The sequence below is a fragment of the Amblyomma mixtum genome, chromosome 1, assembly GCF_055824585.1.
Source record: "Amblyomma mixtum isolate Tamu chromosome 1, ASM5582458v1, whole genome shotgun sequence".
Taxonomy (NCBI): domain Eukaryota; kingdom Metazoa; phylum Arthropoda; class Arachnida; order Ixodida; family Ixodidae; genus Amblyomma; species Amblyomma mixtum.
In genome coordinates, this window is record NC_143012.1 from 274,916,201 (window position 1) to 274,942,882 (window position 26,682).

General features: G+C 45.4%; 1 protein-coding gene across 5 annotated transcripts in view; it reads right to left on the reverse strand.

The window, feature by feature from the left end:
• The window catches only part of LOC149371752 (glutamate receptor 1-like), a 173,862-nt gene that overhangs the window by 30,780 nt on the left and 116,400 nt on the right, over positions 1–26,682 (reverse strand). For all 5 annotated transcript variants that reach the window (XM_089566037.1, XM_089566040.1, XM_089566039.1 and 2 more), the window contains 7 exons: positions 15,694–15,941; positions 14,303–14,467; positions 10,083–10,283; positions 8,423–8,530; positions 7,549–7,659; positions 6,366–6,581; positions 1,153–1,508 (listed from right to left, as the gene is read on the reverse strand). In XM_089566037.1, coding sequence (XP_089422163.1) covers positions 1,153–1,508; positions 6,366–6,581; positions 7,549–7,659; positions 8,423–8,530; positions 10,083–10,283; positions 14,303–14,467; positions 15,694–15,941 — 1,405 coding nt within the window. The remainder of the gene's footprint in view (positions 1–1,152; positions 1,509–6,365; positions 6,582–7,548; positions 7,660–8,422; positions 8,531–10,082; positions 10,284–14,302; positions 14,468–15,693; positions 15,942–26,682) is intronic.

Consider the following 26,682-nt stretch of genomic DNA (forward strand, 5'->3'; position numbering starts at 1 on the left):
ACAGAGGAGAGCCTACCGCTGGGAAGAAGACCTCAGCATTAGAGGTAATGCTGACGCAATACAAGGGGGTAGATGAGTTGCTATTTTCAACTGTCATAACCTAGAAGCTTCAGCAGAACTTAGCAGGGCCGCCGCGGTGGCTCAGTGGTTATGGTGCTCGGCTGCTGACCCGAAAGACGCGGGTTCGATCCCGGCCGCGGCGGTTGAATTTCTTTGGAGGAGAAATTCTAGAGGCCCGTGTACTGTGCGATGTCAGTGCACGTTAAAGAACCCCAGGTGGTCGAAATTTCCGGAGCCCTCCACTACGGCGTCTCTCATAGCCTTAGTTGCTTTGGGATGTTAAACCCCATAAACCAAACCAAACCAAGAACTTAGTAGGAGCAGGTTGAAGTACAGCACCTAACTGGTTTAGGTCTGTGTCTCTCTGGGCCATAGATGACATTTTTTTTTGCGACTTGCGCGGCTGGCAGGCCTGACGATTTTGGACTCCAATGCTACGAAGCTTGGCACCATCAAGAATCACAAGTGTGGAAAAACGTCACCTATGTTACGCATGTGAGAAATTAGCAACAAGGTCGACAACTCAGTTTTTGGTGGCGCAGCGCTATCCTTCGCTGCCTACGATGCGTTTGCTTCCACATTGTTTGCCGAAGCACTGTGCCACTGCGATTAAACAAACTCTGTGTCCTATGATTCGAAGCTGATTACGCGGCAACACATAAGCGTGCCGACAGATTACTCAAGAAAAAAACAGAAAGTTGCCTAAAAGAGAAGCGAAAAGTTCGTGCGTGTAGTAGTACTATCGGTCCTTTCACCTCATTCAGGTTGCGTGCTTTGTTGAGCTAGTGGCATGTGTAATGCACATCCTATGCTTTGATACAGATACCGGAGTGAGGTCGGACGGTACGTGTTGTTTTATTTTTATGAAGAAACTCAAATATGTTGCAGTAAGCCTGCTTTGCGTAATGGAGGTTGAGCGGTGCAGCGAAACTGTAGTGTTATACAGCACCTTATTAACAAAACTCTTTCAGCGTCGTATTCCTTTTCATTTCAGCTGCGACTGCAAGCTCTGAATCCCTATAAGAAAGCAGTGCACGATGCGTTCTGCGAACGGCGCAGTTCGATCTCTCGCGTACTCCCCGGGGCGCCTACCTGGGGCAGATGTCGCACCCCTGTTGCATGAAGGCTCCCAGGGAGAACCAGAGACTGTTGTAGAGCGAGAAGTCGTTGGACACCGAGGGTCCCACGAAGGTCTCCTCGTAGCGCCACTCGTGGGGAGAGAAGCGGCTCACGAGGAAGAGCACCACCGAGACGCCCACGTAGGCGAATATGATGCACATCCAGATCTCGCGAGACAGCGGGTTCATGAAGGAGAACACGCCGGGCTTCATTTTCATAGGTTTCTTGATCATGATGCTGATGCCGAGCGACATGAACGGCTTCGTGAAGTCGATCACACGCTCCCGGGCCGACGTGATGGTCAGGGGTGCGATCGCGATGTCTGCCTCCTGGAAGGTACGCAAGGACAGAGTCAGTGTGCTGGTGTCAGCGGCAGGGCGTTTCAGCTGTGCCCGTGCAAGCTAGAATAAGTGACGAGCTTCGCACGCAGAAGATCCTTTCTTGGCATTTCATCTCAAAACCATTGCTTTCAGTACTAATTCATTCTAGCTAGTATCATTGCTCAAACGCTACTAGAGAGGGAGTCGTGTCTGTCTACAAAGTGAACCAGTGACTGTAAAACCTCTTGATGTTTGTTTCTCTTGAAAAGCACCATACTTACATTAGGAGTGTGCTGTGAAGTAAAAGAAGTCAGATAAGTACAGTATGCTTTTAATTCACAGTCTCTCTTACAGCCTGTCTTTCTTTTTTATCCGAGAAACATGAATACTGTGTTACCTAGGAATGTACTACTAAACTCCTTTAAAATCGAAATTGTGTAGGATCATTCAAATGTTTGGGCGCGTGCACTTTTGATCCCAATATGTCCTAGCACTCACATATAGATTTTCTCGCCGGCAAACTGTCTCAGGTGTTGAGTCTAATCTATTCCTTCAAATACCTTCCTCTATCCGTAAAACTGTTAATGTATAATACACCTTTTCTCAGTCATCTTAATTACTGCTGTCTCATATGGGGGGAACAAATTACACACATATTCATAATTTGCTTGTAACCCTGAAGAGTGTTCTTCGCGTCAGATGAAGTAAGCCTCACGACTTTCGTTCTGCTACTTTCATCCGTGATCTCATAACCCTAAAATTTATTGCCTTAATGAACCACCCGAAAAGATGAAAAAAAAAAACTCGCAATTCTTAGCTCTCGCTAATCTCACATAAGCGCATAGCCTCCATACAACTTCAGCCCCAGAGACTTGGTGTCAACTAAGGTCAACTAATGTTATTCCACAGGTTGCCAAATTTACTCAGTGATATTAGCCAATGTAATATCGATCTGCTCACGTGTCCTCCTAGAAATTTGTATGATATGTTTTTGCGCACATGACTGTGTACTGCAATACGCTGTGTAATGTCATGCATTCCACATCAAAATTTTATAATTGTATAAGTTTTCTTTCGGCGTTTTTTTTTGTTCTTCATGGGAATCCATAGCGCACAGAATTGAAGGGACACAACACAAGCGCTAAACTTCCACTGAACAATCTTTATTTGGCGCGGACAACCTTATAAAGATCACGTAAGGTACAGGTATAGATGACTAACAACGATTATCTTGTCAAGTTCGTGACGTGTCAGGAATGAGAAACAACACAATGCAAGCCACTAATCAGTGAGCACGTTTCACACTATCTCCCGCTGCCTTGAATATAAGAAATCTAAGTCCTTTTTTGATAATGACACCGAAGGATCACTAACGCAATTTTCCAATGCCTCTTTTTCCATGGCCGCAGCTTCAATTATCTCCCTCGTTTTTTGATCACTATTTTTTTCCTACTACTGAACACTTCTCGAACTTAGGCGAGCACTTGTGACCACGGCAGTGACGAGCCAAATTACCTGGCCCCTCATTTCTAACGTTTCTGTAGTGCTCGCTGAGTCGCTTATTCAGGCACCGACCTCTCTGTCCAATATACAACTTGCCACATGAAAGTGGCAACCTGTAAACAACCTTATCGGTGCAATTTACAAAGGGGTTCTGGTGCCGTACAGAGCAGAGCAGAGAGATGAGGGGCCAGGTAATTTGGTTCGTCACTGCCGTGGTCACAAGTACTCGCCTAAGTTTGAGGAGTGTTCAGTGGTAGGAAAAAATAGTGATCAAAAAACGAGGGAGATAATTGAAGCTGCGGCGATGGAAAAAGAGGGATTGGAAAATTGCGTTAGTGATCCTTCAGTGTCATTATCAGAAAAAGACTTAGCTTTCTTAGATTCAAGGCAGCGGGCGATAGTGTGAAACTTGCTCACTGATTGGTGGCTTGCATTGTGTTTGTTTCATTCCTGACACGTCATGAACTTGACAAAATAATCGTTGTTAGTCATCTATACCTGTACCTTACGTGATCTTTATAAGGTTGTCCGCGTCAAATAAAGATCGTTCAGTGGAAGTTTAGCGCTTGTGTTGTGTCCCTTCAATTTTGTGCGCTATGAATCCCCATGTTGACTACCCACTAGCCCAAACCCTGACCCTTCTAAGTTTTTGTTCTTATTCGTAATATTTCTCTCCGCCCTTCTGCAGCCATTGTAATGAAAACTGCGGCCAGTCAAGCTCCCTTTCAGCAGCTTTTCCTCATTGTTCCCCCTACAATCATTGTACCTCTTTGTTTGTGGAAATAAATCAAATTAAATCTCCCTAACAGACACAAGCGCGCACTCGTAAAAATACACACACACAAACACACGCACACACACACACACAACACGCACACACACGCGCACTTGCACACAAACACGCACACACAACACGCGCGCACGCACGCGCACGCACACACACACGCCCACACGCGCGCTCACGCACGCACACGCGCACGCACACGCGCACGCACACGCGCACGCACACGCGCACGCACACGCGCACGCACACGCGCACGCACACGCACATGCACGCGCCCGCGCACACGCGCGCGCACACGCGCACGCACACGCGCACGCGCGCACGCACGCACGCGCACACGCACACACAACACGCACACACACACACACACACACACACACACACACACACACACACACACACATTTTATGCCATATTTGGGCGCTCACGTGCACAAATGCAGACAGAAAATAAGGAATCAACAATTCAGGTATTTTTATTCCATGGCTGGCACGGTGCTTACCTTTCTAACAGCAGACTAAATTAAACAACCTTTTACATACACCAGTTCCGACGTTCCGTTGAGTTGTCCGTTTTTCTAGGCTTGAGAAGCCTGCGTTCCGTTACTTTAGAGTAAAATTTGAGATTAATAGCCACCTTATCTACATCAGGCTCTCATTGCTCCAGAGGTTCGTTTAGCAACACCTAATTATAATGTCCATCGAAAGAATATTTCATCGATGTGCCTAGCAGTATCTGAGAACTTCAAACTGATGCATAACAAAACCTTCACGAACCAGCATTGAGTGCTTGTATTTGGACACTATAGCTCCTTTAACAATACAGATACTTAAGTTTTAAATCAAAGCATGCTCACTTAAGCTTAATCAACACTTTCTGTTGAGCGAGTTGGCTTGTTTCCGTGCCTGCAGGACACAGCTAGCGCAAAAAAAAGAACGGAACACAAGAACAAAAACTACGACAAAACACAGCGCTGAACTAACAACTTTTATTTCGAAAACAGGCAAAACCGTATCACGCCACAGGACCAAGGTGAAAGCACTAAAATGAACAAAAGGCAGAAAAAGAAGAAAGAACACTGCTCTAAAAAGAACCATGACTGAAGCGAAAAAAAAATCATGACCACAAGCCAGCTGAAATCTTAACAAGGTGAAGCTCCGGTACGGAATAAAGCTGCATCTCAGATGATATCTCCAGGCCTAAAAGTTTGGAGATAGTTCAGCGCTCCGCCCTGTCGTCTTCTTGTTCTTGTGTTCCACTCCTTTTTGCACTGTGTCCTCGAAGCGTTTAAGCTTGCAGGTGAAACGTAATCATATTAGACGCAGGAGACTGCCATGATAAGAGAGTAATGTAACTAGATGAATGCTTCATCGCTTCTTTATTTTTTCAGGCTTTTTGCGCAGGTTTTTTGCGCAGTGGCAGAAAGAAAAAAAAGATGTCGGTATCTGGTTTGCAGTGCAATGGTATTTATAGTAGAGAATGGAAAACATGTAAAGCATCGACTGAGACCTCTTTTCTTTTTTCAATTGAAAAGTCAAGTGCCGAGTTCGATGCACATATTGACAAGTTCGGCGTATTTCTTGACAGTAGCATAAACTTCGTTTACGTGATCACGGTCCATGCCGACGCTTTAATGCTAGTTAGCGAGGCAGGTTTTTGCGGCTCAAGGCGCTATTGGTTTGACGAGGCTACCAAAGTGTTTTTTAAACGAAACCGTTTGTCTATGCGAAGACATTGGGCAGAGAGACAGAGTTGCTTGCGCATAGCGATGTCATATCACATTGGCTTGACGGCTGCCGCTCTGCTCGAACTGTCAATGCTACAGAAAGGCTTCATATTTCTTAGTGCTGCAAAGACCGCATTGTCCATCCTGAGCTTCAATGAAACGATATCATTGACTTCGGGACCAAATTTACAAACTCATTAGCGGCCAGAAAGGTTTTGTGATGGCACCGCTGGTTGTCGTAAATCGGTCGGCTTATTGACTATTTGGTGAGCCGTTCCATTCCGATAGGATGGGCTCGTAATCAGGGACAGTATTTTGTAGCGATTAATTTCCCAATCGTTTTTTGTTGCGAAAGCAGCACTACGCCAGTCTCCGAGCCATGGAGCTGACGAAAGGCCTTACTGCGCATGCGCGAGGAGCAGTGACGTCACACGTCGCACAGCTGGCGCGCCGCCGCCGTCGCTGCGCGGGTGACACAGAGGTGCCGCCGCCGCGCTCACCAGTTGCGCATGCGCAGTAGCGGCGCATAGCTAGCGTGCCGGGGCCGCCGCCGCTGCCGCGCGCTCTCCATCGCCTCTCTCCCTCTCCTCGTTGCTTCCGCAATCCTCCAGGCTTAACCAGAGTTAAACCACTGCCAATTTTTTTTTCCTCGCTGGCAGCTTCTCAGTCATTAGCCATCTACGTTTCAGCGCCATTGCTATCCAATGAAAAAAAAAAGGCTAAAAAATAAATGTGTAATAGAACCCCTACAATATACAGGGTAGCTGATGCCAGCTCGAGCTACTGTAATAGTGCACAGCTTTGAAGAAACATATTTTACGTTTCCTTGGAGAGTACAAAGCAGGTAGCTCACCTGTCGGATAAGTTCTCCAACCATTCCATTCCAGCCGGCGGGAGAGTTGACGTCGCGGCCTCCGTATTTGGAGTCGTTGACGAGCTTTAGAATGTAGTTGACCTTTACTTGGTCGGCTATTAGGTCGGCCAGGTCTTTGCAATAGCCTTCGAACTGGTCGTTTCCGACTAGAACTTGTCCTGGTTCGGGCTTCTTAAACATCAGGTACGGCTCCTCCTACCGCGGAATGGCAGGTAAGAAAAGAAAATGAATAACATGCAAATGAGCTGTTTTCGTAGCGAGCATGCTGTCATGACCCTGGCTGGCAGAAATGGCTGGCCACTGCGGCGGCGTCCACCCGTTTTCCCTGTTCAGATTAAATAAATATTTTTCATCCGTTTCCTCGTTGAGAAGAAAGGCTGCAATCAATTCTTGGAGAAATCAGAATTTCGCACAAGAATTCTGAACCGATGTGCCCTAGAAGCATATATAAGGTTGCTTGTTATTGACCAAAAATTATGAGTTTTAACGTCAGTACCCGTAAACATGTGATCATGTGCATAATAATGTTGTTATTTTTGGAAAGAAGACATACCAAAAAATGTACTCGTGAAGTCTTAAACCGAAAAGTAGCTTCCCATCGCCATATAGTGATGAAAATAAGAACCTCGTGTTAGAAGAAGACACAATATATCAAATGAATAACTTGCTTGTATATTTATTTGTAGCATGCGGCAGAGCTTCACTGTACAGAAGTTCGCTTATTTCAGAATGAGAAGAAAAATGTGCTGTCCTCGTTGGGGGTTTAACATTGAACAGCAGCCTTTCACGAGCAGAGATAAAATTTATGGTAAAGAAGAGAAAACTGGGCAAATTTTTCCGGGCACACCCCCGAAATGTCCAACCACACAGCGATACAATAGAGGCATTTACATGTTTTACCCAACAGATAACCTTCCCTTAATGCTGTCCGTAGTGATGTCGGTTGATGCAGCCATCAGCGATGTGGGGTTAGTTACATGTACAATAACCAAGAGGAATAGAGCATAAAAGTTAGCATCACTGAATCAAGCTCCCCAACATGAAACGAATGGGAGCAGAATAAATGAACTAGAACCCAAAAATGCTAGAAATACGTGCATGACATCACTAAAGAAATAACGGCAAGGCAGGTATGAGGGCCTACATGTAAGAAGAAACTTACCAAAATGCTTGTCACAATATAAGTTTTGTTTTCTAGTTCACTGTCTTGTTTAACTCTTTTGTACTTTGGTGGGTGAGGGTGCAAACCAGATGAATCACTCCACTCCGCAATCTAGAAATGAGCAACGTTTTAGCAACCATTAGCCGGGTATAAAATAATGTGGAGAGCATCTTTTGCCATTACTTTTCAGTATTGTTTAACTATTGGTCTTAATACCTTTCAATCACATCAAAACAGGGTGCTATAAATCTAATTAATGCACAGCAATACCTGCTGCAGAGCAAATTATATTTTTTAATTTACCAGCGTGAAAGACAAGGAGATGAATTAGACACGGTAAGAAATGACTCAGCGCATGTCGTGTTCGCCTCATGTCCTTGTCTGTCGTGCTGGTAAATTGAAAATGGCAACATACTAAATTCCGAGGTTTGTATTCTTCTCCAAGTTATATTTATCTTCGTCTAATGATCGTAATTCACTTTCTTCTGGCATTCGCTTTTATAAAGTGAGTCGGCCTGTGAGGCGATGGTCTCGGGCTGAAACGCCAGTTTAGTAAAAAGTTACAGAGCAAACACGGACCACTGGGAGACGGCACACATACAGACAGCCACTCACACGCACACACGTGTATGTGTGCCGTCTACCTGTGGTTGTTTGTGCTTGCGCTATAACTTTTTACTAAATCTTTATGGATCAACTTTGACAAAAGTTTTTTTCTTTATGAAATTAGAACCCCGGACCAGGATAAATTTTTCTTTCACTAAGAAGTTTCTGTGGAAGCTGTATTGCGTTCCCTTGCAGCCGTATGGGTGCGCTTGAGTGGGTGCCATTAAATAATGACTCCCTTATTTCAAATTTTCTGAAGTTATCTCACCTTAACCATCTCGCTGTTCATCGTCATCTCTACTACGTCGATAGTAAAATTGACACGGTTTCCTTGTTCATCAAAAGATATATTTCCTGTGAGACCTGTAATTTGAGTCTGAAAAAGGAGAGTTCATTAGTATTGTTTCAGCAACAACGAAACGTGAAATGACTGTTTTTTTTAGTTGGGAGGGGGGGGGGGGGGGTCCCAATACGCCAACAAATAATTTAAGAGACAGTGCCGCGAAAGTATAGTTTTCGTTAAAGGGAAGGTACATAGAGTGGACGCGTTGATACCAGATGGCCATAGCATTACAAAGGCTGAAGAAGTAAATACGCGGAGTTCAGTTAATGAAACGCGCGCCTTCTGTGCCTGTCGTACCCTGCTAAGATTCTTTCTTGAAATTGGTCACTCTAGTTTATTTGCAAGTACAAATCGTCTGACGGTGTAACTCTAACAAAAGTGAAGTTCGGATTGGGTCTGCGGCACGGTTGATTACGATTTTTGCATTTCAGGAAAATTTACTCGATACAGCTGTCTACTGCGCCAGTTCTTTTCTAACAAGGAATGTGGTGTCACTGAGAGTGTAAATGCGAGAACATAATTAATGCGGTGCATATCCTCTACAACGGAGACGCGCAGATGGCAAATATTAGCCCTAGAACCCGAAAATTTCGTACCGTTTGCACGACGCGTAGCATTGTTCGTCTACCGGCGACAGCTTCGATGGCATACATCGCATTCACAGAATGCCACTCGTTTCTAATGCAGAACTGGCAGACTGCATTAGCGCAAACTAAGAAAAGTATCGCGGCGCGAGAATCCGACGAGATTGAGGGAAAAAGAAAACACTGTGCTGCGCGAGTAAGATGATCTATTAAAAGGCAATAGCGCAGACATTCTGCTAGAAGATCTTTTTTTCTTCGGCGTAACGTATTCAGGAAGCAGACGGGCTAATGTACCAGCAGCAGGGTGTACGAATGATTACAGTTCCCTCATGCGACCGGTAGACCTCGGCACTATACTGATCTGCGAACAGCTAATGGCTTGGAACGACTTTTCCGACAGATGTGTGCGGGGCACCGGTGAATGGGCTGTGCTGTTTCGACATTTCTAGGTCTACCTCCTCAGCTTTGAGGAATGCATGGTCAATATATGAATGAAATGAAGCTCGAAGTATTAGGATCAGGTTCTGCGTCCCGTCGTGGAGCAGTGGCGGTGCTTCATTTTCGTTCTGTGGCGATTTTAAAAGGAAGAATATAATTGACTGTAGCATCGCGTTCGTGACGAGAGGAAGGTGCGTTTCAATGAAAAGGTCGTACTAAATCCCTAGATCTAGCCAACAGCAGTTCCCCCTTGTGTAGTTCGCCGCGTACTTGTCTCCTATGGCTGTAGCGGTTAGCTTGTCTGCTCTGCTGTTCGGTTATTTGTTTATATTTACATTCTGTATTTACATTCTATTTCACTTATGGGCTACGAATAATTGCAAAACAAGTTTTTAACGTATGCCTGCGGCCCAGAGAAATCGGCTGTTAGTATACGTGCACTGACACGTTTTCGGAAGGTCATATCTCTGGTTCGCGAGTATTTTACCGCTGAAGCAATAGATATGAGATGGGGACCTCGCTGTATTGTAAACACTTCCTTGAATGGAGGATGATGCTCTTACCTGTCTCAGAAACTCGGCGATTGTCTTGCCGTGTTCCCACGTGACTGCCGGCCAACTCTGGCAATCGATGCCTTTCATACCGCGGTTGTAGACTTCACCTCGGCGGAAGTTGTTTCGGAAGATGTCCGACTTATTTTTCAACAAACGGCTGTATGTGTCGAGGATTACTTTAGCGGCATCGTGCATTAGTGCCACATCCGCCTGCGAAAGAAAAGTAGAAGTAAACGTTTAGGCTCTTAATTGTGCTCTTTTCTTTATTACACAACTTGCCTTATTACATCAGCGAAAGTAAAGGGTATACATGTTGTTATGGTCCATCAATGCCTGTCGTCACTGCTGTAAGATTGCTTGCTTAAATCGTGTATTGGCCATCTCGCCTTTGGCTTCAGCGCATACTGAAATAAGGAGTAAGGTCACGCTAAAGTGCCTGATACGCACATGAACGTGAGAACGTGAATCCACAACAAATTCGTGTCTATCCTAATTATTGGATTTGGTTGTGTCACCAAGTATTTTACTCGAGGCCAAATCCGTGATGTGCACTCGCAATCCGCATAGATTGCGACGGCACTTGTGTCTCTTGTGTCCGAAAGATAAAGGGTCAGTTAGCACTCAAATCATCCTGATTTGCGGACGACGTGAGCTTACTGGAAAGTGCACAAAACAAAAACAAGGCGAAGTTCTCATTGACAGTGGTGGTTAGTGCATGAGCGACGCCTGAAAAGTGCCTTGTGGACTTGAATAGCAGGTTTCGTGACACTCAATTGTTTTTATTGCTTGCTAGTTTACCTTGCTGCAGACAATGGCGCTAAGAAACTAAATTTAAAAGAAGTTTGGTGGACTATAAGGGTTTACTAGCAGAGTCTAAAGCTTAGCCTAACAGCTTCCTGAGGGTGCCATGAATGCTCCACCGGTGCTGGAGCCATCTGCAAATGGGAACGTTTCTTCCGGCTGAAATGCCGCGTTTTTAAACTAGGATGTGCGCATTTGTACACGACTGTGCATATTCCGACGTTCAGATGATATAAAGGCTTCTGTCCGCGCCCCCGGTTATTAAGGCTGCTGAAGTAAAGCATAAGTTTTATTACTGGAGCTTCTTACGCGCTACTAGGAGGAGCTATATTGCCATGCCAAAATAGCGCGTCTGCAGATATTCCGGAATTTAAATTTATCCAATAGATCACCGGTGCGCGGAATATATCTTCGCCGTTTGAAGCGGTTCCTCTTTGCCGACGTTTTTTTTTCTTTCTTATAAGACGTTGGCGCGCTTTACCAGAACGTGATGGATTTGCATGTAAATGCACCCTCCTTTGACGCGCTGACTTAAGTACCCAACTATAATATAAGGGAGTGCTCTCCGCAGCAAGAACACCTTTCCTAAGGCACGTGCACTCATATTCCACGTCATTGAGCAAGCAAACAGTATGGGGTAAATTTGCATATATTGAAGAGCTTCTCTCTGTACTTCCTTTTTTGCCCTAGTTCAAGACCTACTACTGAAGAAAAGTACTTGTCTAGGTCCATATTCCGCTACTAATACTGCTTTGTTATGCACCCCGAGAAAGGTTTTAAGGAACGGTTGTAAAAGCAAAGCGTGGGGAATATCCAGCAGTATGCCTAAAATAGTCTCACCTAAATGATCGGGGAAGGCTGCTTTCAGCCTTATGTAAAATAGCGAGGATGCAGTGGACAGAATTACATGTGTTTAGGCGTTACCTTGGGCGTCTTACTGGCCATTGTAGTTAAGTTTTTTCTACATCAGTTAAGCTAGACCGTTTGAAATAACGTCCTAGGCTGCACGCTTTGAAGATTCCTCTCTTTTTTGGTCTGGCGTAACCGTTTCAAGATTCTTCTGCATTTTCTGACCTCACTGTTAATAATTAAATATTCCGTCCTGTGTCTTGACCACAGTATGTACAGGCTCTGCATGCTAACTGCAGTGCAGTGATATCGTACGCGTAATTGTTGCTCAATAGAAGAAGACTACCAAGGGCAAAAAACCTAGACATCACATTATAAATAACCGGAAAGCGGGAGACTGTATTCTCAATGTTGGAGACCACCGCTCTTAAAATTTTGCGCTATCTTAGCAAGGCAATTGTTCGCTTTTCCTGTGACTATCATCAGAGCATCAAATTGCTTTTAATTTCTTATTTTGACAATAGGATCTGAATGCGAAATTTTAAAAGGAAGAGCTGGTCGCGGAAGTGTCACTAGCTTAATCTAGAGAGAAGAATTTGTGTATCCAGCCACAATAAAAAAAAAGTATTTTGGCCAGAAGCCACAGTTATAATAGACACCTAAAGTTGTGTCCAAGATGGATAGTTGGACAAACGAATTGTTCTAGTAATTACGTCGTGACTGCCACGTAGAAAGATTTTACCTGGCAGCCCCAGTTCAAGTACTTGGTGCTTTTAGTTTCGATAAATGTGCCTGGTTGGAACAAGGAATTGTACTCATAATCATATGGCGACCTACAAACATTTTTGCCCAATATTTAAATCAACACGGATCAACATCGTCCAAATTTCCAGTTGTTGATCAATTCGCTTTCGCCCTATCCTATGCTAGCCATCCAGCTTAGCTCAGTGGGTGCAGCGACTGCTTCAGTGAGGCGGTAGTTTGGATTCGACCCCCTGACCTGGGCAAATTTTCTTCAACCAGTTTCTGCAATTTCTGTGGAAGCTGTATAGCTTTCCTTCGTAATCGTATGGCTACGCATGGGTTGATGCTACCGAATAATTAATCCTTTATTGCAAATCTACACCATGGGGGATTCCTCTAAACATTGTACCAACATCATTGCCACTTCGAGTTCTTGACCGATTTTTCTCTCCCTGCCATGTACTAGCAGTCCAAGTTAGCTCAGTTGGTAGATCGACTGCTCCAGTGAGGTGGCGGTCACGGGTTTGACTTCCGGGCCAGTTGAAATTTTTCTTCGAGACCGATATTTCTGTGGCCGCTGTTCAGTTTTTCTGTCTAGCCCTAAGGCTGTGCATCTGTGGATGCGAGTGAGTAATTACTTATTACTGCCTCATTAAAAAAAGCTTTTACCTGAGAGCCATACTTCAAGAACTGGACACCTTTATTTTTGTTGAACTTTGTTGGCTGACGCAGCAAATCATACTCGTACTGACTTCGTGACAAGCAATGAATTTTATTCGTGGAGATCAGGCGTTTACATGCGGCTTGGCGGGAATTAGTGAACTTCAGTTAAGTTTTAATTTGTCTGTGCTAGACACTGCAATTAAATATAGTTATCAGTTAGAAGATTTTGCCAAATAATGAGAAAGCTAGGCCCTGCTAAGCCGGCAGCGCCGTCTAATTTCGAATTGTTCGAGGTACAAAAGTCCCGCTTTCTAGATGAAAAGAACTGCTCAACACTTGTCGCAAGTAAATAGTGATGACCTTGGTCGTGAACGCTCTCACAAAGATATGCACAAGAAATGTGGTGATGTCATGTACCTCCGCTCATGCCTTTCCAGACACAAATATCCAAAATCCCACCACGGTCACAGCACTGTCGATATTGTAAAACCGCTTTACTTCGCTCATAATGCACTCGCAAGCTGGAGAACATCCTGTTAATGCCACTCGGGCGGCAAAAGTTGTCCCCAGGTTTTCTAAATTGTAGATCTATATGCCTTCTGCATGATATTGGCATTATGTCTTCAGCACTGTGCAGAATTGTACTAGACCAAGACCCTCTCTGATGACTTACAACTTGCTTCGATATTTCTGAGGTCATGTGAAATCAAATAAAGATAGGATGTGCTACGACTTAATGCAGTTAGTGCGTACAGTTTACGGCGTTTTTCTCTTAGCTAGTGTTTCGTCAGCAAACGGGTTTGGCTAGTGCGTAGGGTCGGCCAAAGAACCAATTAGTGTGCGTTTTTGCGCACTAGAGACTCCTTAATGGGGCCCCAGAATGCGTGTACTTTGCACGGACGCAAGCAATCTAGGCAGTCAGCAAATGACTTAGCCAATCGAAAGCAAACAGATGCTGGCATGATTTACACATATCCTGGATCTCTCGTTAGCATGCCTTAAGCATCTAGATATTAGAGATTATCGATGTGAAGGCGCAGATCAAATTCTATATACTTACAAAGATGGTTTCATCCTGTGCTTAGTATGACATTCCAGGACACAAGCTGGCCATTTTACTCCGACTTTCTTCAGCACTGAGCAGAGAAAAGCATGAGAAGAATGACGGTTACCGAAACGTGTGGTGTTCCTGCTCCTGGCCATTTGTTGTGGTCCAGCTTTTCCCAAGGCTTGTGGAACAGCTTGAACTCGTCTTTGTTGACCTGGATTATTCTGAAGCCGGTGATGTTCACAACTCCGAGCTCGAGAATTTGGTTGTTGAAGTACTCGTCCATTACCTGTGGTCAACAGTGACACAAACCCGTGGAGATAAGAACATGTGCAAGCATTTCTTTAGACATATGGCCAACGGCCGCACAAAATTAGGTGATGATAAATCATCGTTGTGAGGTCGGTGCTATTATCTGAAAGCACGAAGTCTATAATTACCATGTTCCGGAGAAAGAATGGTCTTAGTAGGATTAAAATGCTAGTCAAATCATCTGAACATCTGTGATTTAATCCATCGGTTTGCTCGTGGTTGATATAAAAACCGCTAATCACGGTTTATTTCGCGGTATCTATGGAAAAGACCATTTCAGTGTTTCTGCATTCTGCTTGGAGATGAAGCAGGGTTGACGAAATGTTTTAGTGAGCTTAAGGTACTCACAGCTGCTGCCAATTTGAAAAGAGTTTCGCTACGTTTAACAAGCTGCTGTCGACTTTGCGCGTAAATCTTGACTTTGGCTGCCGGTTACTTGAATAAAATCATTAGTAAAACGCCACAGAAATAGCAGATTTACATTCCAAGCGCCTGACGCAGTTATTGCAAAATATTTTTCTACCGACGTGCCATTGAAGATCCCTGAAATATACCGAGGCTAGCGCTTTCTTCGTCGACTTCTTGTTTTGTTCATGAAAGCAACGCTTGGATAAGATGGAAAACTTGTTCCCAGAAGGCTCGTGCATACAGTGAACATGTTCACAGAACTGGATAGTATTTAATGGTGTCAAAGTAGGCTTGGCCGTGAGCTGTTATCCAAGTTATACCTTGCACTGCAGACGCGTAAGTGTTGCCGCAAAGGGCAAATGCGAAAGCGATGCTTTACCAAGTAAGGACACCGCAGGGGAATAAAGCCTGTCGTGCATCGCCCCACGGACCCTGTGCCACCTTTCAGGCATTGCGCAGACTTGGCGGTTCATCATTCGACATGCGCTCAACCATTTTGCAGCGCCATGCCTCTGACCGACGACTCAGTTTAATGCATTTCATGTAACGCCTACAAGAACATCTGTCGCTATTTGTCGTGTAACACCTATCAAAATGAGTCCCCTTTTTCAAAATTAAAACCAAATGGGCGCCTCTTATGTTGCCTGTTATGGCCCATTGTGATATCAACCATAAGGACGATGGGTGCCGCTACAATCCAGACGCTTTTTTTGGTGGTGGGGACGACGAAATTTTCAGGTAGAGGCCAAGAATGCACTTTTACTTTAAAAAGACGTCTACTCGAAGGATACTCACTAAGCTCGTCAGCAGGAAGTGAAAGTTCCTCCTTCCAGTGTAGAGGTCGCGAACGTGGTTGATGATGATGTCTCGCGCCACGTCGGCGCTGCTGTCGAGCACAACGTACTTGCGTGACTCGCGGTCGTTCAGCTCCATCTGGTGGAGGAACGTGTTCGCATCCGACGCGTTGTAGAAGCGGCGCACCACCCGCACCTCGAGTTTCTTGTTGGCAGTCATGTGAAATATCTGCTGCAGTTTCAGGAGACCTGCAAGCAGAGGAGGAGACCGAAGAAGAGGCAGGGAGGTGAACCACGGTTACTATTGGTGGTTGGCAACTTTTAATGAGACGGAAAAAAGGGGTCAGCAGTATTCTAAAGGGTACAAGACGAAGGAGAACAGAGCCAATTTAGGCTATCTATTGTGGGGGCGCGACTACTTTGCCACTATTTTAGTGGCACTTGTGCTGCTGATACTTGCTCAGTACTAAGGTATTTTTGTCTGGAAGAAGACATCTTATTAATTCGTTAGCATTGAGGGGTCTGTGCAAGCGTAAATGGCGACCGCCGTCTGGCAGTAGACAGTGGCAGGTGGAAACTTCGCCACTGGGCTACGAACTTAGTATATCACCTATATGAGCTTAGAGTATTAAGTCGAATATAACGAACGTTTCTCTGCTAACGCATTCATATGATTTACCGAGGACCGCTTCAGTGTTTTTTTTAAGCGTTAGCATTAGAATGGTCTGTACAAGTTGGTTTGGTTTGGTTTATGGGGTTTAACGTCCCAAAGCGACTAAGGCTATGAGAGACGCCGTAGTGGAGGGCTCCGGAAATTTCGACCACCTGGGGTTCTTTAACGTGCGGTCTGTACAAGTTGAAATTGTGGCTGGCATCTGAAATTAGCCAGTGGCAAGTGGCAACTGAAGTCCTAGATCACTTAAAAAAACAAAAAAAAAACTACGTAGCGAAAACGTTTGCGGCGCCGCCAACGCATTCTACTGGACAGCATCCTTTTTTGGTTTTGGAGCTACTTCCATCCGCCATGCTCTTCCTAAAGCGGTCTGGTTTCAAGTCCCTCAGTCATTTAGAACACGCAGGCTACATGTTGAATGCGTTTCACGCTGGAAACATTTGTCCGGCGAAACTGTGCTTGTCATCGACGAGCGAGTGTACAGTGCATCCTTCGGGGCCACTTGTTTTGAGATTTCACTGTGCACTTCCTCATGACAAGCAACGGAGCAATCAAGCTTTAGGCCTATTTCGCTACTCCGCGCTGAAAGAAGGCAGCGGTGTGTTGGGTGTAAGTGTTTATGAAAAGGAACAATCGAAGTGAAATGTGTGCTGAGGTGCCTTGCCCGCCTTTTTGGTGAGAACACAAGACTTCATCCTTGCAAGAAAGTAATATGCTTGTGATACGATGACATGATTGAGAAGAAAAGCAGCCTTACCGCACCGGCGTGTCCCTACTGGCATCAGTTGGGTACAAAAAAGTTTTTCTTATTTTGTATAATGGAAATGTAAAATAAATGGAAAATCTAAAAAGTTCATCGCTGAATTACCAAGGGGTGAATGTTGTGGTGCGTGCATTAGTATACCTACGTTGTGTGCATTGCTTGTGGCTTCGAAAGCACACTCGCATATTTTTCAACTACGCGAGAATCAGCAGCGTCAATTTTGTTCGTCCCTATTCTCTGGAACAGATACTTGGACAGTATGTTGCTACTGAAGGTCGTCGTTTTTTTTTCGAGAGGACAAACTTTACGTCGAACTTTGTTAAGTTCCGCTGTCTGATATATTCACCTTTGTTCCATGTGTGCACTTTCAACGTTTCCTACTTATTCTTTGCCATGCAATAATCTTCAAGCTGTTAGTATAGCTTGTTTTGTCTCTTCTATTTTGCTGTTTGATGGGCTAACTTCTGTAAGACATGCCGCCTCTGCTACTCCATACACCCACTATTTACACGATTCCGTAGCTGTACGAGCCGACACGCCGCTCAGGCTGGTTTTGTGCACGCACTGCTTTGAAAATTTTATTTATTTACAGAATACTGCAGACCCTAAGATGGGTCCAAGCAGGAGGGGCAAAATCAGAAAAAAAAAAGAGGCGCGGCTTGAACAGCTGCATACAGGCGATACAGCGTGCTAGAAAGCGCTCGGGAAATCGGCCGCCAAACTACGCACTTTGCCGCCTTCATCATTTGCGGCAAAACACTATGGAAATTAAGGTTGAAGCACACTACTGGAATTTATGGCACTTGTCTGTACGTAGCTCATTTACCATAATTTTTTCTGCTTTTTTTCAAGAGGCTTTCTGCAGCGGCGGCATTGAAAAAGGAAACGCTGTAGAGTTGTGTTTCCATTATACAGAACTATTGCTCTTTACAACACACTGAAAACATGTATCGAACTGCGTTATTATGCTTAGGGCTTCGGCATCCAAAGACTAATCTGCTAAAATAATGCTCGCTGTATTTAGTTTTGACCTAATTGTGCTGCTATTCAAATTCTTGGGTTCGTATTCACATTTACCGCCTGCTCCTGCCACCGTCAATAAAGTCAACAAAATATAAACGTACAACTTTCACCTGAACAATTCTTTTTTCTTCGATCTGCTACAACTTCTGATTATAGATTGTGACGGAGTACGGCAGACACCAGTCCCGTGATTTCGAAGAAAAAATGCCAAGGTGACAGAGGACAAAGAGCAAACAGCCGAAGAAACACAAGTGCAACCAGAGACCTCAAGGAAAGAAAATGTGGCCAAGTCGGTCAGAATGGAAGGGCAGCTAGGAAGTGCCGTGGAGAATCATTGCCCTGTCACATCGATCGAATCGTGGTAACGCCGTGCCATTCCCACGGAACGCCCGTTATTTGCGGGCGCTACTCTGTATTTTAGAGAAATCCGTGAGCGAAAGTCCGCCGCACGATTCCAGACATCGCGACAAAAGTATGAACTCGTACTTTTGAACATTTGTGTGAACTACATCAGCGTGCCTTCTTTCACGGGGAAAAGAAAAAAAAAGAATTCACGATTGGAGAATGACTGCAACTGGCAGAACGGTTTAAAGAAACTCTAAAGCACGTTTTCTAAACCACTTCAATTCAATTCCATTTGAATTTACGGTACCTTTGGCATATATTCATCCTTTCCTCCGTCTCACGTAAACGATGTCCAAGATATCAGAGAGGATGATGGTAGACGTTGCAGCTGAATTTTTTCAGGGTGGGTCAACTCAAAATGGCGAAGGCGAACGCTCTTAACCTGGTTGAAGTTAGTTCAAGTTACCTCCATATGATGCGTTTCTGGTAAAATTAATATTCTCTTGACCTTTGCTTCTCTTCTTCCGGTGGTGAGCATCGACCTTCTCTCCTACGAGCATTGCAGCACGCTCTCAATAACCAGGCATTTCAACCAGGGTTCACGCCTCACATTTTCGAGGGCAACAGCAGAATTCTGAGCGTGCTTGGCATGGTGACTTCTGTGTTCAATGTCATAGGTAGTACTGCACGTCATGCTGCCCTGTAACGGAGCCTAGCCCTTCCGAGACTTCAGCATGCTTCCGTTGTATAAAATTCGATCTGCCGCTCCTCTTCGCAAAGCCTCGAAAAGGTGCAGAAACAGTTTTGAGGAATACCATGGGTCGTGGGGCCTGCTTATATGCTTCCCGAGACGGTTTCAGGGCTGCCCTCCGCGCTGTGGGACTAACCGATTTGCAGACTAGACGGGAGTCGCGAGATATTGTCTTCCTCTTCAAGTGTTTACACGGACGCATTGGCTGTATCCACCTAACACCTTTGATCAAGCGTCACATAATTCGGCGCACATTCGAAAGACCGGCGTGGTGTGGAAGCAATCTCGCCAGTACGCACCGTAGAGAATTCTAGAACACTGAAGAACCTCAGAGGGCGCCTAACCTTCGGTAAACGAAATATGTCCGCGCGCGCCGTGGAACAGTCGAGAAGGTTGGAATAAATGCTACTCATTGCCGACGCAGAGGGCGTTGCCTTGAGCGTGCTGAGTGACGCCATCTCCACTTCGCTCACGCGCCGGCGGTGGAGGATCGGAAGAAAGAACTCGAACTTTCTGGAAAACGGACTCCACGCCTTACCAAAGGGGACGCGCGCCTGGCGCGAGAATGAAAAAGAAATTGTAGTTAATACTGTGTGTATGTGCGTGCCTGCCTTGGCGCGAAGAACGAACAGACGCGGCGCGCGCCGATATATGAAAGGCGCTGACCGCTGTCTGTCAGCCCGTGCCGCCGTTTAAGCTCCAGAAAAGCGCGCTGGGACCAGCGTGCGCCAGCCTTCGGGAGGGCCCCGTCGTGGTTCTCCGGCCGTCGAACTGTCGCAGCTGACCCCTGTGGTGACGTCACGCCAGAACGAGAGAGACAGGGCACCAGCTCGCCTGGTTAGCATGGGCGCGGCGGAGCTGCCACGGCGCACTGCGCAGCTGCCGCTAGAGGACGCGCTTTGCTATGACGTCACACCAGGGGGATAAAGGTTGGGGAGCAGCTCGGTTGCTCCCAGTTGCCGTGGTGGAGCTACCTCGGTATGTCGGATGATGTGTATAAGGCAAAGCTCCAACGAAATGCAGCAGTCAGGAAACGCCGGCGCGCTGAAGAAACAGATGAAGAGGTGGTGGCTCGGCTCGAGCCAGTAGGCTCCGACCGATTCTCTGGCTTGCGACCGGCGAAAGCTGGGCACCAACCGACCACCTGCCTTGTCCCTTGGCAGCTGGTGATATGAGTTTACCAAGCTGAGTCTAGGGCATCTCCTTTGAGGCCGAGCCCGAGAAATTTGAACAATCTAGAAATATTAAGTAGAGCTGCCCACAATTTTCAGTTGTGAGGGCTAGGTCACGCATTGTTACTTTTTGCTCTGTTGTCTTTCACAAGGCTTTTTCTAAGTCCATGCTGTTTTTGTATCTGCATATTGTTATTTTTGACAAAAGTTACTGTTTCAGAATGATGCGTTCAATTATATTGCTTGCGGTGCCGGTGAGTAAAAGAGGGCGGTGGTTTGAGAGGTTCGAACCATCGCCTGACTTAAAAAGGGGGTTACTACTTTTGCTATTAGCAATCTTTAGGCACCTCGAAATATGGCACGAATATTGAATACATCAATATCAGATGCTTTGAAGCCTATTCTGCATACCATTTGACAAAAGCATGACGCAAGTTATCGGGCACTAGATTGCTTTTCACTGATATTCAGCAGTAATAAAAGAATTCGGAGCTGCGGTACGACCAAATCTCTGAGCTTATGTCAGTTGATATGATCGGTATGTGACGAATTGTAATTGATCAATGTGCAACATGTTTTATTTTCCCCTTTCCTGCGTCCATTGTTACATGTCGATTTTAAACAATACATGTCTAAGTTTTCTCACCTTTTCATACATTTGAAGAGTTTGTTGCTGCAGTGCCCTTTGGCTAGGCTTTACTGTGTTTTACGGTCAGCTGTGCTTTTTGAAATTGTCTTTACGTTTGTTCCCCCGAGACCAACGTAGTACGGATGATTGGTACTTATTGAAATAAATAAGTAAATAAATTCTGATAGTAATTCCGATAGTGTTGTGAAGAGTAATTGAAATGTTGAATTCCTTATGTGGTTTTCCTTATACACATTCGTTATCTAATCGCTAACCTTATCTGAAGCGTTATTCGGTGGTATGTTTCTTTTACTATGTGACCGAGAAGTTAAATAGTGCCAGAAGATATTAGGAGATGCCTTAAAGAATTTATTTTAGACTGCTATGATATACTTAATTTTTATGTTCTTGTCAACTCTCGAATACACTCTGTATGGGATGAAAGTGAAACAATGTTTTCTAAGCTTCCCCATTCTTGCAATTTTCAGGTTTAACTGAATCATTTCTCGTAAGATCCAGGATTTATTTTTTTACCAACTTCACTTCAGTGGAAACAAATTCGGTAAACAGCGGTAGACAACGAATTTAAATGGTAGCTATAGTTCGTTGGTTTATTGGGGTTTAACGTCCCAAAGCGACTGAGGCTATGAGAAACGCCGTAGTGAAGGGCTCCGGAAATTTCGACCACCTGGGGTTCTTTAACGTGCACTGACATCCCACAGCACATGGGCCTCTAGAATTTCGCCTTCAAGAAATTTAGCCGCCCCGGCCGGGATCGAACCCGCGTCTTTCGGGTTCATTCACTGAAACCTCCTTGTCAGCGACACAATGGCAGAAGTTTTTAAACGCACTGTCAAAATTGTCCAGAATACTGACGTCATCTGCCCGAGCCCAGCTAAAAATCCTATTGGTTGCATTTTCTTTACGTGGCGTTTCGGATAACGGTACAGATCATTTTTTGCATCATGTTCAGATATGCCCTCTAACACTTCTCAAGAATGGCAGCTAAGCGGAATGTCACTCATGAAGGCTCTGTATTTAGGCAGGACCACATAACTCTAGGAAGAAAGTAATGTCTTAGGAAATTCAACAATGTCGGTATTATGTTCAAGAAGTAATGCCTCATGCTCAGTTACTATGTTTTTCACGCTTGTGGCGTTTATATTTACGATGACTAAACATTTCTTTCCCTTTGGCTGCTTTTTTTTTTTGCTTCACGGGGTGGTATAGTGTTTTACTTCATCCCATATTGTTACGAAGACGAAGCTGGCAGTGGCGCGGGACGGAGCGCTCGCGCTAGGCCAGCGACCATTAAACCATCTCATAGCCATCGTTCACCACGCCTCATTCTTCGGCTGGCCGCCACGTTACATTTGGTGTGAGGTGCTGGGGTCCCTTCATCGCCATCCTGGTCACGGAGCTTCGGCGTCCTGGGCCTGCCGTGGACGTCGGCAGTGAGTACCTGGTCAGCGCCGCACGGCCGTGCCCCAGCCCGCCGGACCTGAACCGACCTCGCCGCTCACCCCAGCCCCGTCCCCCGCCCGGACCACAAGACACGACGACACAAGACCCCACCGACCCGAGACCCCACCGACCCGAGACCCCACCGACCCGAGACCCGACCGACCCAAGACCCACACGTGAAGACACCGCCCCCCTGCCCCTGCCGTCCGGTGCGTCCACGGACCTCGGCCGTCAGCTCCTGGCACCCTCCGGCCCGGATGCTTCGTGGACCGGGACTCATTCTCTCATCTTTCTCATCGTGGCGGCCAGCACTGCACCATCTTCTACATATTGTTCGATCCTTCACTCAAGACCATCGCCATTTCGCCGTCTGTTCGTCACCGATCGGGACGATCGCTCGGAGGCCCCGGGTAGTGTTACGAAGACGAAGCTGGCAGTGGCGCGGGACGGAGCGCTCGCGCTAGGCCAGCGACCATTAAACCATCTCATAGCCATCGTTCACCACGCCTCATTCTTCGGCTGGCCGCCACGTTACAATATGAACACCTCATCATTTGCTCTAATCAATGTCGCTTTCTCTGTTTTTAAATTGCTCCAAAGATCCTTTCTAATATTTCTTACACTTAGTACAAAATCTTCGCTTACTGATGCATTTGAGCCTTTAAGCTTCGAGCAGTTTTCCATTATTTCAATGTTGACTCTGAAGTCAAGCAGCGGATGGTCTTTGTTTGCTCTTTTTGGCACCAAGCCGATGAATAACCTTTCTATTCCAGAAATCGGTACTCCAAGTTTGTATTTCAGAATCCTAGCAGACGCTTCTTTCTCTACGCATTGAGCGGTTTCTTTGCCGTAGTCGTCTGCTATAAATAATAAAGTTTGACCTCCCACTGCGGTTTTCAAGTTTATTAACCTGCCGTACAAGATGTGCTATGCTACGCTCATGCTCTGTCAATCTGTCCTTGACCCTTGTTCCTCGACTCTCGCGGTTTGCCAGCGTGTCCAGATCAACGTGGATAGCTGCCACGGACTCATTCGCTGCCTTATTATATTCCTCGTTAATTGCGCTGATGTCAGTCGACAGGCTGCGGATTTCAGCCGTAACCTCTTGCACGCTAGGGTCCAGGTTGCTGTCTGTGTCGCCAGCAAGCAACAGTAGATTTCTCAAAAAGGCCACACAGTCATTCAACATTACACGAATTTGACTTTGGTGCGGCAGCACCAACAGGAACAAGTCACTACAATGCAGACGTTTGCCACGCCCTTTTCTTACCTGAATCAAAATATAAGAAGTTTGCCAGTACCAAAATGAATGAATTAATCAATGCCCCATTGCACACTACGAAGCTTCGGCAGCTAGTGCACCAAATACGAGAAGTTCTTAAGGTACGCTACGCCTATCAGTCGTGGATCTGTCATATCCGATAAAACAAACGCAAATAAAAATAACTGATCGCCCGTTTTATTAAAGCAATCGAGTTCGTGTCTTTTCGGCACGTTCCTTATTACCTGCTTTCCAATGAAAAGTTGTAATTACCAGAGGAAAGCTCAGAACGTTTGTTTATGCAGCTTAGCGCAGTAGTGGCCGCAAAATTAATTCGCCAAGACAGGACTTATTTAAAAGCCTCCCGGGAATTAAACCCCGAACGGAGCGAAGAAGTGAGGCCGATTGATAGAGAATTAAAAGGCAGTCAGAAAAAAAAGAGAGATAACACTGTTAGCTTGTTTAGTTTTTACATTTTAGCATTAATTCATTCATAATCCTACATGTCAGAAACAGACAAAACGTTCTTGCATTAGAGTCGGCATGCGGACTCGGACAGCTCTTGTCGCATTTCGAAAGGCAACGTCGACACGAACGAATCCGTTCACTACACGAAGTAACGGACACTCGGAAACACCAGAAAAAAGTTTTTGGTTGGTGCTATAAACGCGTAAAAATAATTGTTTTCCTCTCTGTAGCTTCCATACTCTTCTTCCTAGATGCGTGTGCCGAAGTCATTTTGCCTGTTCGCCACCGATCGTGGAGGCGTCGGAGCTTCTGGTAAGCGGATTACAGGCTTTGCACCGGCAGGCGCGGCACGGCTAAGCGCCGGCACCGAATTCGACTGATTGCAACTCGAGACGGGGATTAAACTGTATTTCTTTGGCGATGTTTATTTGTGCTTTTGTCGCGCACATATTTTATTGCCGATGGTAGAATGGGCACGGAGGTGTTACGGCTGCTTTTAAGCTAGAGAAAATTCTGAAAACATATGCTAGGAAAAGTAAAGCAGTTTCTGCTTCGGCCGTTGTTCATTATAGCGTATTTTTCAATATTACTCTGCTTTGCTAACGCCGAGGAATCTTTAGAGCAGAGTAATTTTCTTTTATGTTTAAACAAACCGAAGCCGCCGCCTCACCGTTTGTGTAATAAATTTGTCGTACAAACCACCCAATATGAAATTACACCACTTAAGGCTTGCCCTGCGTTTCCTTATTCTCTATCAACTGATGTAAAGAAAATTTTATTAATCCTCTAATTACGAGTTTTTTTAAGTGCCTCTTGTTTCAGCTTCTCTTTATATTGAAACGTCAACAAATAGACTGGATGCAACATCTGGATGGCCTTTAAATCGCGGATGTATGACATGTACAAGACGAACAGAGACAGGTATGAGTGCGTCCCTTCAAATTTTATAAAAGCCCGACTGTTCAAACGACTATATTCAACCTTGGTCACCCGCCCCTGTGAGTAGCTGATCCCGCCGATAGCGGACACATGTGCATGCTAGACCCAATGAAGCAAGGTGAGGAGAATCAGAATTGAGCAGATTTAAAACAGAATGCTTCTTCTATCCTCCTTCATAGGCCATACTTTGTAATGATTTCGTTTAATTCCTTCTCTTGAACCTCTACCATTTCCAGCTAGCGGCTATGAGGTAGTTGGACAGATAGTCTTTGTCTGCCGCACCTAGCATCCAAGGCGAGTTGAAGCGAAAGAAATAAAGGGCATAAATTGAAGAAAAAACTGGCTAGATTAGCCTAAAGCTTAGCTTAAAATTTTTGGCGAGAGCCGTGATTTGCTTCTCCTCTCTTGCTCTTCTTCTTCCCCCTTCTCTAAAAACGCGTTAGCCTTTTAACCATCTTGCCTGAAATATCTGTTCCTCCATCCATACGTCTCAAGCGTGGTCGGCAGGTGGCAAAGTGGGGAAAGGGAAATCTTCGCTCTACTTTCAGAGGAGAGGGAAAGGGAGGATGAAGAGAGCGGTGGGAAAGGGGAGATGCAGTACGGCATGTCACACTGCGATTTCTGGATTTTACCGGGAGAGTGGATTGGGTTTACGCTGTGTCACGCGGTGACTGATGGACTGAACCACGAATCCCGCTCGCACGATCCAAACCCTAGCAGCGGATGATCCGTCCGAGGGGAACTCTAAGGCTAACGCACACTCTTCAGCATCAGTTAACCCTATTTTTTCATCTTCCTCTTCTTTGACTTGTTCTTCTTTTCTCTCTTGGCTTTCCTTGTTTTCTTTTTCACATCTTTTTTCTGCTTCGTTCTTTCCTCCCCCTCCATCTTGTTATCATTCTTCGTTCTCCCTCCTCTTTCTCTATCCCTGCCATCTTATGGCATGGCTTGCCCTGGCTTATGGATTTCTACAAAAAATACTACTTCATCGGGCTTCACTTAATCGGCCACTAGGGGTTGGGTCCCACTAGTAGCGCTCACCGCAAAAAATAAAATAAAAGGACTACGAAGAACTGCGTTTTCTTGGCGTACATAATCTCACTGGCATTATTTTCAAAATAAGCATGCATCCGAGGGTTGATTCTGAAAAGTATCCTACTGGAAGAGTACGCGCACGTTATCCCATGAGTAACAAACCTGGGGGTCTCTTCAGCAAAGCGGTTTTTAACGTCCACTAACTTCTGCACTTTGTGCTCAAGGCTTTCCATGCCCTTAAATGAAAGATATCTCTTGAAAGAGCCAAGAAACTCGTCAGCAGCAGCCATGGCTGCCGCGTCTGCTCGAATATTTTGTTCTTTAACATTTTTCTTCCTGGCAGTAAAAAGACGGAAGTCTCGCGCTGGGAAGTGAAAAGAATAAAGCGAATACGATAACAGTCGAAGCTGCAGTCGTTGGTTGTTTGCAGAGAACGAAACGCTGTTCGGAAGAGGGTGAAGTTCTCAT